The sequence below is a fragment of the Mauremys mutica genome, chromosome 5 (assembly GCF_020497125.1).
Source record: "Mauremys mutica isolate MM-2020 ecotype Southern chromosome 5, ASM2049712v1, whole genome shotgun sequence".
NCBI classification, from domain to species: Eukaryota; Metazoa; Chordata; order Testudines; family Geoemydidae; genus Mauremys; species Mauremys mutica.
The window spans coordinates 87,800,437-87,815,014 of NC_059076.1; the positions used below are offsets into that span (position 1 = coordinate 87,800,437).

Here is a 14,578-nt window from a genome sequence, read left to right on the forward strand (position 1 = left end):
GACACTTGCTTGGACTCTTCTCCTTCCTAGATTTATTGTTCTCATATTTGTAGAAATAGGGATGATCTGTTTTTGCTTTTAGTTAGACTATTTAGGGTATTCTATACAAATACCATAAATGCTTTGTGACTAACTTAACTATTTTTACATTTTATGATCAAGCAAAACATTGCCAAATATTCTGTACAATTGTTTTTGTTTACATATGTTGACTTCCTGTTTGATCTTAATATCTCATTTGCCTTTGAGACTAGGTAGTCTGAGTGTGACTATTAGTCCAGGATGGCTATTTCATAAACAGGAAATATTCTCAAGTAAAGTAAATCCTGAGATATGACTGAGTGAGTCTGTCTCTCTCAAACTGGAATAGAAGCTAAATAATTTTATAGTAGCATAAATGGATAAATGAGAGCAGAATGTAAGAAAAGGTATAAAACAAACTTTAGTTAAGCAGTTTCATAACTGAATACCTATACCACCTTCCTTAGGGGGGTTGTTTTTATTTTTATTTTTTTATATTTTCATGGCTTAACTAAAGGAAAGGACTTGAGAGTTGAATTTAGTTTTATAAAGTTTTATTAAATATCCTTAGCAGTAACTAATAGTATAGGATATAAGAAGGCAAAAATAGTATTGGACTGTGAGTTGGCTAACTAGAAAATTGGTCAATATAACCATTCACGTTTTCTGAACCAAATCTCACACCCACAATAACAATTTAGAGGCTGAGCATATCTTGGGAAGGAGCCTTTGTTTAGATTTTTTGATAGTCCCTCAGAATAGGGCCTCTCTTGTGCCATTTGGTTATCAACTCCAGTGTTGCTAACATAACAGAGGAAATGCAATCCAAAACTAGATCACAAGAAAATTTGGTCAGTTCTTCCATACTAATTAATCAAGACCTCTTTTTCTCCAATGGATTTATAATAGTCAACCCCTTGTTACCTAATTTCCAATGAATGTTACCACCAGGATCTGATTAGCACTCCTAACTACCTATGATCAACTCCTACACTTTTGATGGACTGCATAGACTGGGTGCAGTTCAAGAGGCTTGTACCTTGATCAGTTTTATGTCTGTAGCCACCTAAACTTGAAAGGCAGTATGAAATCATTAACTTTGGTAGACATATGTACAGTGTCCTACAATCTGAGTTAACAGTAATTTGTTAATTCCAATTCTAAAGTAGCTTTGAAAAGGATGGACACTACTATAGTCCTTCTTTTTCTGGTGCATTAGTGAGCTACCCAAACTGCTGGAAAATGGACACTGTTAAAAGTACCTATCTGAATTAGATACTTGATGTCAGCAGGTTGCTTTATCCCATTTCTGCTGGGTGGTCCAACTTGGTTCCTGTTCTTGGAGGTGCTGGTGTGGACCAATCAAATGGTGATCCATACTTCTGAAGATTCAAATGGTCCAATCAAAATAAGTGGTCCTTTCTCACCATCCAATCAGGGAACAAGGTATCACCTTTGAGTTCTTGCAAATGAGGCTGGAATTTTCCAGTATCTTCGTGTAATGCATCTTGTCAAACTACCTTGTATAAGACAGGTTAGGCCACAGCTATTGGTACAAACCATCTTGGGACATACCTTCAACTTTGGCTGGCTTGCTCCAGACAACAACTTACCTCTACAAGTCACTTTCTGTAGGACCCTCTATAGTTCATCTCCTGGCCAACGTTGCAATCATGCTTGCCCGAGTTGCAGTTTCGCCAACCCTCTGCTGAAATGTCCATTATGAAGTTCATATTATGTTCATATAATTTGTGCAAAGTCCCTCTGTTCTTTGATGCTCTTGAAATTTGTTTGTACAATCCATTGTACAATGCAAAGTCACTTCAAGAGCTGCTGTTCTCCTGTGTAACTCTTCCATTTCTTTTCCTCTTGTTTTAACAATGGTCTGAATTTTCCGTATGGCTGAGCTGAGTCTATGCATTATTAATCAAACAGTTATGTTTTGATTATTCCACTCTAAAAATCAAGTGTCCTTATCCATGCCTTTTCCACCATAATTAGATTACTGTATTGCACTCTATATGGAACTATACCTTTAAACCCATTTTGAAAATAAAACTGGTGTAGAATGTGGTGGCTTTCTTAAATGAATGCGTACTTTTGTGATCATAAGACATGAGTGCTGCAGGATCTGTTTTGTCTATCCTTGTTCTCCAGGTGAGTTTAAACTTTTGGGTTTTAACCATAAAACCCATAAATGGCCTTACTACCTAACAGAAAACCATTCTCTGAATGCAGCCCCATCAATATCAAAGGCCGGGGGGATTCTAGCAAGGCATTCTTTTTCAGGTTCCTTGGCTCTGGAGCTCTCCTCCATGGTCCCAAGATGCTGATGCTTAGGACCATTGTTGATCAGGATTTTTAGGGAGGGCTGAGGGTATGGGATGTTGAATGTTAAAATGGGGTGGAATATCTCCTGTTTCCTTGAATTACTTGCTGGTTAAGTTCACCCACCAACCTCCATCCACAAAATTAGGTTGTGTACTGCCGAATTCTTATACTTATATGGATTGCTATCTTTAATAACTGTCAGGATGTCTAGATTTGATAGGTGTCCTTCTGACTGATGTTTGGTTTCAAAATAGCTTCCATACAGTGTATTGTATGTACCTTTTAGTGATTAGGTGGTTACCATACATGTATAGGAATGCTGACGATACATCAAGGAAAACCTACATTCATCAGAATAAGACTAAACTGCATCTTCCAACTCTCCTAATGTAGATGTATGGGTTTTGAAGACTGAAATGTGAGGGTATGCTGACCAGAAACTGCGAACAGCTCTTATAGGGTGGTGTTGAGCGTGCTTATACTTATGTTTGCTCACTATTTTGAATTGTGGAAACCAGTCACCTTGTTCCATAAGCAGTCTTTTTTTGTTTTTGTTTGTTTTTTTTTTTTTTTTTTTTAAGTCAATAGTAGGATTCTTGTGCAGGTTGCTTCAGGGATTCTTGATGATTCTGCCCACCCATAGGCAGCCAGGATGGGGTACTGTCATTTTGGACAGATCACCATCAGGCGCTCTACATTATTTGAGGGTTGTTTTGGCCCCCAAAATAGCATTGAATCCTGAGAGAACAAAATTTTGTGCTGCATTAGAATCTCACCCCAAATATCGTGCGCTAATTGAAGCTTCAATACTTGATAGCCTTCAAAAGGAGATGGGGGTATTTCATTATCAACTCCAATGTGCAACTTGTGTTAGTGGTTTTCAAAATCAATGTGCAGTGAGTAAATTCTCATGCTATATCCAAATGGCTGGGCAGTCAGGTATCTAACTACTTGCAAATAGGCTTACCTACAATTATTATGACGTCTATAGTTAGACATGAAACCTAGCCTTTTAAAAGCAAAGTTAACACACCACATTTTTCTGGGTTGCTAAGCCTACTGAATGAAGACTTTTTGAAAATAAACAATATAAATACGTAATCTTCCCCATGCTACTCTGCCACTGGTCCTCAACTGTGAACTAGAGGACTTAGCTCAGGGATGAAGATAACTGATGTTCCATTATCGGTTAGTATGTGGCCGTCTTGAGACTGTTCGGAGGCAGTACTAGTTGTAGTGATGGTGTTTGTGGCAAAGGCACTCATGGATTTATTCATTAACATCTAATTAGGAACATTACCAGAAGGACACTGGAGAGCCACCCAGTTCAGCATAGTATTGAGGCCATTAACTGAGAAATAAGTGATTTCAAACTCCTATGTGCAGTTAAAGGCATTCATTTGAGCCCTTCCCTTGAAGAGAGAGGGTTTTCGAGTTCTCATGTATGCCTCTTATGTTGCAAAGAAGCCAAACATACTGGCAACAACTCCCACTGGTGCTTTTGATTGACACCTGGAACAAATGACTGTTGGGAGTGACTTTCCGAGTGACATCCCACATACGTGGATGACAGCAAAGGATTTAATAGGTTGGGTGTGGCAAAATCAGGCAGTTGTTACACTAACCAATACTCTTGTTGAAATTTGGGACTGAACTATTCCACAGCTCTGTAAGGTGTGCTCTGCTTCTATCTAGTGTCTTCAGTCAAGTGTACTGACTGTAACCTGAAATAGGATACTTCACCAGAGGGCTACCTGCTTCCTTCTCCACATAAGTGGTAACTAGCGGCTGGTGTGCTTGGAACCTGTGACAGTTGTTGTCACTGTGGAGTAATATATCCAGGAAGACATCTATGGCTCCTGCTGGAGCAGAGAGAGAGGGAGTTAAGCTGCCATGATGGCAGAAATTAAAGCTAGCCAGGAGGCAATGAAAGCTCGCCAAAAGGAATTACGAAATGGCATGGAAATTTCCCAAAAGGAAATCAGAACAGTTCTTGATGCACAGAGGAGCCAGCAACAGATGAAAGACTACTTCAAAGCAGAGATTAAATCCAGTCAATTGGAATTAAAAACTGTAGTTGAGGAGATCCAGACAGTGAGGAAAGAAATGGAAGTTCAGTTAAATGCCCAGGCTGATCTGGTATATTTGATTGAAGGAATTACCAGCAATTTGACCAATGTTGTTAAAGTTTTCCAGAAAATGGAAAAAAGTCAGAAAGCTTTGACCAGCCTGGATCTTGCTAACAGAGAGGATCAGAAGCAAGGACTTAAGGACAGCAACAAATGCTTGGATGAGGAAGTTAGTCTTCAAACCACTCTAGAAGCTAACCGTTTGGTGAAGGAACATGAAAAGAGGATGGCTTGGGGTAAGAGAACTTACCTGATCCTCAAATTACAAAGCTTGGAGGTGAAAGGTTTGATTGTTTCTGTTCCAGTTCTTTCTTTCTTAGCTTTGTTTGGAACACTTTTTTAAAAAAAATTCTATCATTCATATTTAAAAATCCTTTTTCTAAGGAAAATAACCTCAGTTTAAAGTAGAAGGGCATTAGCATGTACTCAGATATAAGGTTAAGATTTTGTCACAGGTATTTTTAGTAAAAGTCACAGGCAAGACATGAGCAATAAGCCACAGAAGCCCAACTCCCCTGGCATGGCGCTGGAGTTTCTGATGCCACAAGGTGAGCCAGCAGCTCGGAGCCCCACCTCCACGGGGTTGAAGTCACGGAGGTCTGTTAAAGTAATGGAATTAGTGATCTCTGTGACTAAATCCATATCCTTACTCATAGGGTGTGTCTACATTGCAATAAAACATCTGCAGCTGGCCTGTGTCAGCTGACTCTGGGGCTGCAGGGCTATAAAATTGCAGTGCACACATTTGGGCTTGACTGCAGCCCAGGCTCTAGAACTCACTCCTCACAGGGTCCCAGCGTTTAGGAGTTGGGATCTTGCAGGGAAGGGTGGGTCCCAGATCAAGCCAGAATGTCTCCACTGCAATTTTACAGCCTGATCCCTGTGAGCCTGAGTGATTGCAATGTAGACATACCAATCAAGTCACTTGGGGTAATGCAAAAGGTTCTGGTTTAGTTCTATAAACTCAAGAAAGCAGTAGAAATTCTCAAGGGGATAAGCTTTGGGATGTGGCAAAGGTTAGTTATTCATGGGGGCAGAATTTCAGTTGCTGTTCAGCAACTAAGTGCACAGATGTAGAAGCTCAAATGGTTGTCAGGACTGAATGTTTTGTTAAAGCAACGTATGGACCAAGCCACTCCAAAGTGGCTCAGGTAAGGCTTTACAGGAGTGCTTACATTCCTTGTAATATCTAGGCTCTTAAATGTAACAAGTATATGGGATACACCCTACTGATAGAATAGCTCTTCATTTTCTCCTCCTGCGCAACTTCATATCAGATTGGTCAGACTCCCAGTGGAGTCAGGGGAACCAGTTCCTAAATTTAAAAAAAAAAAAAGGCTTTTACAAAGAGGTTGGTCTGGCTCAGTGTCAGCTGAATGGCAGCTGCATTCATTCAGCCAGACAATTGTATTATAGAACCCCAGGGTGTCAGGAATCTGAGTCTTCAGCAGAGCCAGTCTCCAGGCAACCTTAGGAGCTGGTCTGTAGTGTGCTACCTGATAGGCTACACCTCCTGTTTGGTTGGAAGAGTCAGCAGACAGGCTCTTAAGCCCAGCTGCTGCAGTTCAGTGGCTGCTCTAAGTATTTGCTTGTGTGGCTATATTAGCTCCTGTCCTTGCTTTGGTGCACTCCAAGTAACCAGATTCTGACCCTTGGCTCTGGTTCCTGACTACCAACTCCAGCTCTGACCACTGGGCACAACTGCCCATATCCTGGTCATTGGCACAGGCAGGGGCGGCTCTACAAATTTGGCCGTCCCAAGCAGTCATGCCCGGGAGGCGCCCCCGAGCCGCGGGAGCAGCGGACCTCCCGCGGGCATGACTGCGGAGGGTCCGCTGGTCGCGCGGCTCGGCTGGACCTCCCGCAGCTGCGGGCGGTTCGCTGGTCCGGCGGCTCCGGTTGAGCTGCCGCAGGTATGCCTGCGGGAGGTCCAGCCGAGCCGCGGGACCAGCGAACCGTCCGCAGTCATGCCTGCGGCAGGTCCGCTGCTCCCGGGGCTCCGGTGGACCTCCCGCAGGCATGACTGCGGCAGGTCCGCCGGCCCAGCCTGCCGCCCCCCCCCCCCCCGGGAAAGGGCCGCCCCAGGCGGGTGCTTGCCCCGCTGGGCTCTGGAGCCGGCCCTGGGCACAGGGTAGATCTCTGAGGCTAGGAAGAGTTCTCAATTGAGGACTGTCCCAAGTGTGTGCAATGCACTTTTTCCAGAGATAAAGGTATTTGGAGCTCTAGCTAATATGCACTGACCAGATGGGTGCAGTTTAATAAAATATCCAATTCCTTGTATGTTGACAGATGAGCACAGCGGTCTATGTAATTATGAGGATGACTCTGTCTGGTACTGTTGCTTGTGAGATCTGGAACAGTCTGCAGTGTTTAATCATCAGAAGTTAAATGCAATGGCAGTTAGGGTGACCAGATGTCATGATTTTTGGGTCTTTTTCTTATATAGGCTCCTATTACCCCACCCCACCCCCATCCCAATTTTTCACACTTGTTGTCTGGTCACCCTAATGGCAGTAGACACTGAATTTAAAAATGGACTGGATGGCATTTTGTTATAAAGACTGTCACGTTAGGCTTAATTTAGAAAGGATTTGGGGGACATGATTAAGGGGAATAGACTTTGTGTTCAAGATGGTGACTCGCTGTACAAATTAGTCTCACCAAATTCGTTTTACTCTTTGGCGTATCTTAATCCTCGTTTTGGTAACTGAAGTTGCTCCCTCAATTTTGAGGGCCTTAACTGGAATCTATGCTAAAATGTTGTTTCATGTTTTCACCCTTTCTTCATACCATTGTTTCAATGCAACTGTAATTTGGCTTTCTCTGTTTGAGGTTCAGCTCTTCCTGTATAGCTTTGGAGTCTTAGGAACCTTTCTCTTCACAAGAGGAACAAGTAGAGGTGACCTGCCCAGAGGTACATAAGGTCATAACCAGGCAGAGGAGGGACTGTGTGATCTTTATCTGTAGAGGCATCTCACACCATTGATAATGGTTCATGCTTGCAGAAAAGCCTTGAACATTAAGGCTGTTGTACGGTGCCCCTTACATAAGAACATAAGAATGGCCGTACTGGGTCAGACCAAAGGTCCATCTAGCCCAGTATCTGTCTACTGACAGTGGCCAATGCCAGGCGCCCCAGAGGGAGTGAACCTAACAGGCAATGATCAAGTGATCTCTCTCCTGCCATCCATCTCCATCCTCTGACAAACAGAGGCTAGGGACACCATTCCTTACCCATCCTTGCTAATAGCCATTTATGGACTTAACTGGATAAATTCATGGTGGTTCTCTTTTAAACGCTGTTATAGTCCTAGCCTTCACAAGCTCCTCAGGTAAGGAGTTCCACAAGTTGACTGTGCGCTGCGTGAAGAAGAACTTCCTTTTATTTGTTTTAAACCTGCTGCCTATTAATTTCATTTGGTGACCCCTAGTTTTTGTATTATGGGAATAAGTTAATAACTTTTTCTTATCCACTTTCTCCACATCACTTGTGATTTTATATACCTCTATCATATCCCTCCTTAGTCTCCTCTTTTCCAAGCTGAAGAGTCCTAGCCTCTTTAATCTTTCCTCATATGGGACCCTCTCCAAACCCCTAATCATTTTAGTTGCCCTCTTCTGAACCTTTTCTAGTGCTGGTATATCTTTTTTGAGGTGAGGAGACCACATCTGTACACAGTATTTGAGATGTGGGCATACCATGGATTTTTATAAGGGCAATAGTATATTCAGTCTTACTCTCTATCCCCTTTTTAATGATTCCTAACATCCTGTTTGCTTTTTTGACCGCCTCTGCATACTGCGTGGACATCTTCAGAGAACTATCCAAGATGACTCCAAGATCTTTTTCCTGACTCATTGTAGCTAAATTAGCCCCCATCATATTGTATGTATAGTTGGGGTTATTTTTTCCAATGTGCATTACTTTACATTTATCCACATTAAATTTCATTTGCCGTTTTCTTGCCCAATCACTTAGTTTTGTGAGATCTTTTTGAAATTCTTCACAGTCTGCTTTGGTCTTAACTATGTAACAAAAATGCTTGAAGGAATGTCTTTGCATTGAAATGGGCTACGTTTTGTGTGTGAAAGCATTGTCACAAGTCCCCAGCGATAGGTTTGACAGATATTTGTATAAAGTGACTAGGAAAATTATTGGGCAGCCTGAACACTAGGGTTTGATCAATGCTTTAATGGATTTGTGTGATAAATTCAGTCTTGCTGAATACTGGGAATATGGATATGGCTGGAATCCTGTGTCACATATGGTCTCCTTTTGCTTTGTACCTGTTTGAAATTAACTCAGCTATGAGATAGAAATTATATCAGATACTTTCTCCCAAAACAATAACCCCCTCCCCACAACCCCACTCTTTGCAAGGCAAGAGTGAGTTTTTGTTTTATGGCAGATACCTGTTCACTAGAAGGAACCCTGTCTGAAGCCATGAGCTAATTTAATGTAGCTCCCCCAAAAAGCCATTAAACATATCAGCTGCGGCAGCATTTTAACATGCCTTGTGTGGTTGCGGTGCAGCATTGGGAGAAAGCATCACTACTCTCCCAAGACTCTTAAAAAAAACCTCCTCAAAAAGGGGTATAGCCGTGAGCACTGGGGCACTATTTACACTGGTACTTTACCTTGGTGCAACTTGCTGCGCTCAGGAGGGTGGTTTTTCTCTCACACACGAGCAAGAAAGTTGCAGCACTGTTAATTGTCAGTCTAGACAAGCCATTTAGTCATTGATAGGAGTTAGATTCAGGTTATGAACTTTTAAAGTGAGACTGATTTGTTATCAGTGCATTATCATTTTCCGAAGTGTGCGGGGTATGTCCCTGTGGGGTGTGAAAGACTGGCTGGAAGGGACCTGGGCAGACCTCTGTTATCTCTGTTATGGTTTTGAGGAACCTTTTGAAAGGTGACCAGAGAATAACAGAAGGAGCAATCCTGAGTTCTCTGAGACACTGAAACTATAGTTATAAGGTGAAAACTAGTCCACTCATTTAAAATGTGGTGCGCTAATGCCAATGACACTTCAGTAGTCAGTGTTACAGGCTTTGATGTGCAGTGAAATAGCCACGAAAGAAGCATCATTAGGAATGTTTACACCAATATTTCCTGAGGGTGGGGGCAGCAGCACTTAAGGACTCTTAGAGGGTAGAGTGTGTGTGTGTGTGGGGGGGGAAATGTATACATTACCTTGAGGAGACCCTTAACACATGGCAAAGGAAAAGGGGCATGACTGGTTTAATTTTCCTGAATGAGGACTCTGCTTTCAAATGTTTGGGTAGTTGTTGTAAGCCACCCAAGGTTGTTACTAACAATATTAATACATTAGGCTACCAATTCAAATGCGTTGGTTCTCACCCTCCTTTCAGTGATATGATAGGAGGATATTGATGTACTGAATGTATCAATGTTATTTCACTGGCCTTTAGAGCTTTTGAAGGACTTTATAAACTACTGATTATCATGCATAAGGAATTTTGGACTTTTATTTTTTCCATCAAATCTCACCTCTTTCAAATTGTTACAAATTTAGTTTCCTTTGATTCTCAGCTTTAAATTCAGTGGATCTTGATAGTTAATCTAAAGGCTCATTTGTCTTGATGTTTTCATTAAACTACCTTGGGATATCTATATTTTGCATCAGATTATGGTTGCTATAGGATTTGTTCACTGGCTGTGAGAACTATCGGGAGACACTGGCCCTACTTGCACAGCTATACATGGCTGACTTTCCAAATTGAAGACTATAGAGAAACCTTGTACACCTGGAAGAATCAAGTATTGAATTTAGAAATGTTGGTCTCTTCTGATGTGACGTGATCTAGTTGTGACACAATGCCCCATATTCTTCAGAGATATTATTGTGATATGATTATGGCATAACTATGATGTACTTTATGCAAAATAGGTCATGTGAGATATTGAAAAGTTATGACTTACTGAATGTCATTATCCTATTTGAATGCATGTACCATTTTGGTATCTGAAGTTAGGAATATTGGCTATGCATCTATTACAAATGTGTCTACACCCAGGGGACACTCACTAGGCAGAAGACACTCAGTTTAGATGGCTGGCTGAGAAGGGCCATTAGGGAGAACAATAGGGTTTAGAAGATGCTAATCTCCCACCGGGAAGCCTTCCTGAGGATGCTACAAACAGCCTCTGACTCACGGCTGCTATGACACTATGGGATCATGCGACCAAGTCACCTGCTACTGGACTCCATTGTAGAGTACTAGTGTTTATACACTGAAAGGCATGGGAACTGAAGTTGGAGAAAAAAGGGTTCCTGCAATATACAAAGCTATTTAAGGCAGGGGAGTGACATCATCCTGGGTTCTTTACTGACTCTGCCCAAAGGAGATGCTTGGAAACATCTGAGAAGCTAGGACTAAACTTGGGGAGAAGGGCTGAACCCAGGCTGGAGGGATTTCTAATCTGTGGAAGGTATACCTGGGTTTTAAGTGCAGCTTGCGATCAAGAATCTCTGCAAACTGCCTAAAACAACAATAAGGGTGAGAATTTGCTACTCGTATCCAGTTTCTTTAGTATATTAAGCTTAGATTGAGTTTTTGTTTTATTTGTTAAGTAATCATCTTTGATCTCTTTGCTATCCCTAATAATCACTTAAAATCTATCTTTTTGTAGTTAATAAACTTGTTTTGTTTTGTCTAAAACCAGTGTGTGGAAATCATCACTTGGGGCAGAAAGCTGTATATATTCCTCTCCACATTGAGGGAGGGGGCGAATTTCATGAGCTTACGCTGTACAGTTCTCTGTACAGTGCAAGACGGTATCATTTTGGATTGCCCTCCAAAGGGGGGGGGGTGCACTTGAGTACGTGGCAGTTCCTTAGCTGAGCCTTCCCATGCAGAGCTGATCTCAGCATCTGTGTGTAGAGCTGCACCTGGGTGTGTCTCTACCTGTGTGTGGGCCTGTCGCAGCAGTACACTGTAAAGGAGTCCAAGCTGGTGGGTCAGGTGGGCTCAGTGGTATCCCAGTTCCAGGCAGCACCCCAAGGTTGGGGCGGTGGGGGGGAATCAATCACACTAGTGCTGTTAAGTGTCAGTATTTGCCATGTTACAATATTAAAGTAGGTAATCCTCAGGCTGTGCATAAAGGGATAGGGGAAGCTTGGAGTGTATTGGATGTTTGACAGCTTTAGTAAGTACTTGATCCATGACAGATGTTATTAATACTAAGAAATGTGCTCCAGGACCTTTCGCTAATAAAAGGTAAATGTGAATTGAAGATGGTGGAATCTTGCAGTGGAAATTAAAGCATGAACGGGATCAAATACATGTAGGGAAAATGCTTCAATAGATTTTGTAACTTCCAGTTCAGGAAATGTGAAATTGTTGCAGACCTGGAAAATAGATGGCATTTAATGTATGAAAATGAGACAATTCACTAGATAAACGTAGAGATGAGGAAAAGCTTTAGAACTAAAGAACCACTTCAGTTCTTTCAAAATGCTTATCAAAATTGCAGTGTAAAGAGTTAGCTAAAATGCACTTAATGAACAAATGTAAATGCATAATCATAAAGAGCAATTTGAGTTGTATATGGCTTTTGTGGTATGAGAACTCTGAAGCTGTTGTATGGTCCCTTACCCTCAAGACCGTAATGCCATTAAAAAGTAACCCTTTTGACCCAGTCAAAGTGGCTCAGGAAATGTTTTTTAAATATGTGTTTCTATTTCCTTTGTGTTTTAACTTCTAGCTTTGGTAGTTAGTAAAACTTCAGAAGTGAATATTTTAATTAGAATGTCTCTTTTTTTTTTTTTAATTCCAGTTGAGAGAGGCAAGCAGAGGACTCCTAAAAGTTCATGCATACACACACAAACCTCTCCAGCTGTGCATTCAACTGAAACAAAAACACGTGAATTGGCACAATACAAAGCAAAATGTGAGAACCAAAGTGAAATTATCCTGCATTTGAAGAAATTCTTGGCAAGCAGTAATCAGAAGTTTGAAGCATTAACAGTTGTGATCCAGCACCTACAGTCTGAGGTAAGGCTATCCAAATGCAGTAGTCTTTGCTTGAATTTGGTGTCGTCTTCTGAATCTGGCAGGGCCTCTGGATATTTAATTTGTACACATAACAGGTCTTCGTTTGACTCATCTGGTGAATCTATGAAGCCCACTCAAAAAAAAAAAATCTGTGGCAGCAAGTCGTGGAGCCCAGGTGAAGTGGCTCAGGCTTATGCTGTTGGGGTAAAAATAATAGTGTGTTTTGGGCTCTGAGACCTAGCTCTAGGGAGGGGGGACTCTGAGCCCAGGTTCCAGCCCAAAAGTCTACACTACTATTTTTATCCCAACAGAGTGAGCCTGAGTTACTAGACCCAGGCTCTGAGACTCACTTACACAGGGTTTTTTGCTGTGTAGATCAGTGTTAACATAGACTTGGCAGTTCAGAGCTCTGACATCAGTGGGCTTGCCATGACAGTTATGAAAGGGTTTTTTGGGGTTTTTTTTTAAATTGCTTGAGCTCCGGCATCTTTCATTACAAATTAAGCACTGGTGTAGATGTACCCATAGGAACCTTCCAGTAGGAGTGCTTTCTTTTTTTCTATAGCATTCATTTTTTGTACACTTACCTCTTGTTTAATCTCTAAACTATATAGATGTTGTATTGTGTATCTCTCTTCCTATGGGGGAAGTCTTCATAGAAATGTAGGCTGTCAGCATTTGTTACCCTTCTCTGGGCTTTTTTTTCTAATAGAACCTTTAAGATATGACTACAATTGAAAACAGTATCCAGGATGAGGTTCTTTGCCTTCAATGCCTTCACAGTGTTAATTGAAGGCCTTCAATTAATCATACTCGATATATGTCAAAATACCATTAAACTGTCCCTTGCTAATATATCCTAACATTATTGACCACCTGCATTGAGCAGGTGTTCATTATTCTGTTTACCATAATTTGCTGATATCTTCTAGTGACTTAATTTACTTGACAATAAGTTGTGTACGACTAGTTCATAGAATCATAGAATCTCAGGGTTGGAAGGGACCTCAGGAGGTCATCTAGTCCAACCCCCTGCTCAAAGCAGGACCAAACCCAACTAAATCATCCCAGCCAGGGCTTTGTCAAGCCTGACCTTAAAAACCTCTAAGGAAGGAGATTCCACCACCTCCCTAGGTAACCCATTCCAGTTCTTCACCACCCTACTAGTGAAAAAGTTTTTCCTAATGTCCAACCTAAACCTCCCCCTCTGCAACTTGAGACCATTACTCCTTGTTCTGTCATCTTCTACCACTGAGAACAGTCTAGATCCATCCTCTTTGGAACTCCCTTTCAGGTAGTTGAAAGCAGCTATCAAATCCCCCCTCATTCTTCTCTTCTGCAGGCTAAACAATCCCAGTTCCCTCAGCCTCTTCTCATAAGTCAGGTGCTCCAGCCCCCTAATCATTTTTGTTGCCCTCCGCTGGACTCTCTCCAATTTATCCACATCCTTCTTGTAGTGTGGGGCCCAAAACTGGACACAGTACTCTAAATGAGGCCTCACCAGTGCTGAATAGAGGGGAATGATCACATCCCTCGATCTGCTGGAAATGCCCCTACTTATACAACCCAAAATACCATTAGCCTTCTTGGCAACAAGGGCACACTGTTGACTCATATTCAGCTTTTCGTCCACCGTAACCCCAAGGTCCTTTTCTGCAGAACTGCTGCCCAGCCGTTCAGTCTCTAGTCTGTAGCAGTGCATGGGATTCTTCCGTCCTAACTGCAGGACTCTGCACTTGTCCTTGTTGAACCTCATCATATTTCTTTTGGCCCAATCCTCTAATTTGTCTAGGTCCCTCTGTATCCTAGCCCTACCCTCCAGCGTATCAACCACTCCTCCCAGTTTAGTGTCATCTGCAAACTTGCTAAGGGTGCAGTCCACACCATCCTCCAGATCGTTAATGAAGATATTGAACAAAACCGGCCCCAGCACCGACCCTTGGGGCACTCCACTTGATACCGGCTGCCAACTAGACATGGAACCATTGATCACTACCCGTTGAGCCCGACCATCTAGCCAGTTTTCTATCCACCTTACCGTCCATTCATCCAGCCCCTACTTCTTTAACTTGCTG

General features: G+C 42.1%; 1 protein-coding gene and 1 long non-coding RNA gene across 6 annotated transcripts in view; one reads left to right on the top strand and one right to left on the bottom strand.

Annotated features, from left to right (window-relative positions):
* The window catches only part of MTUS1 (microtubule associated scaffold protein 1), a 201,060-nt gene that overhangs the window by 124,094 nt on the left and 62,388 nt on the right, over nt 1-14,578 (top strand). For 4 of the 5 annotated variants that reach the window (XM_045017626.1, XM_045017624.1, XM_045017625.1 and 1 more), the window contains one exon: nt 12,286-12,503. In XM_045017626.1, the coding sequence (XP_044873561.1) occupies nt 12,286-12,503 (218 nt within the window). Of the gene's footprint in view, nt 1-4,373; nt 4,718-12,285; nt 12,504-14,578 lie in introns of those variants that run through there. The other variant, XM_045017627.1, reaches the window with a different exon arrangement.
* LOC123370809 overlaps nt 1-14,578 on the bottom strand; it is a 60,970-nt gene that overhangs the window by 26,297 nt on the left and 20,095 nt on the right. The gene's annotated exons all lie outside the window — the stretch shown is intronic.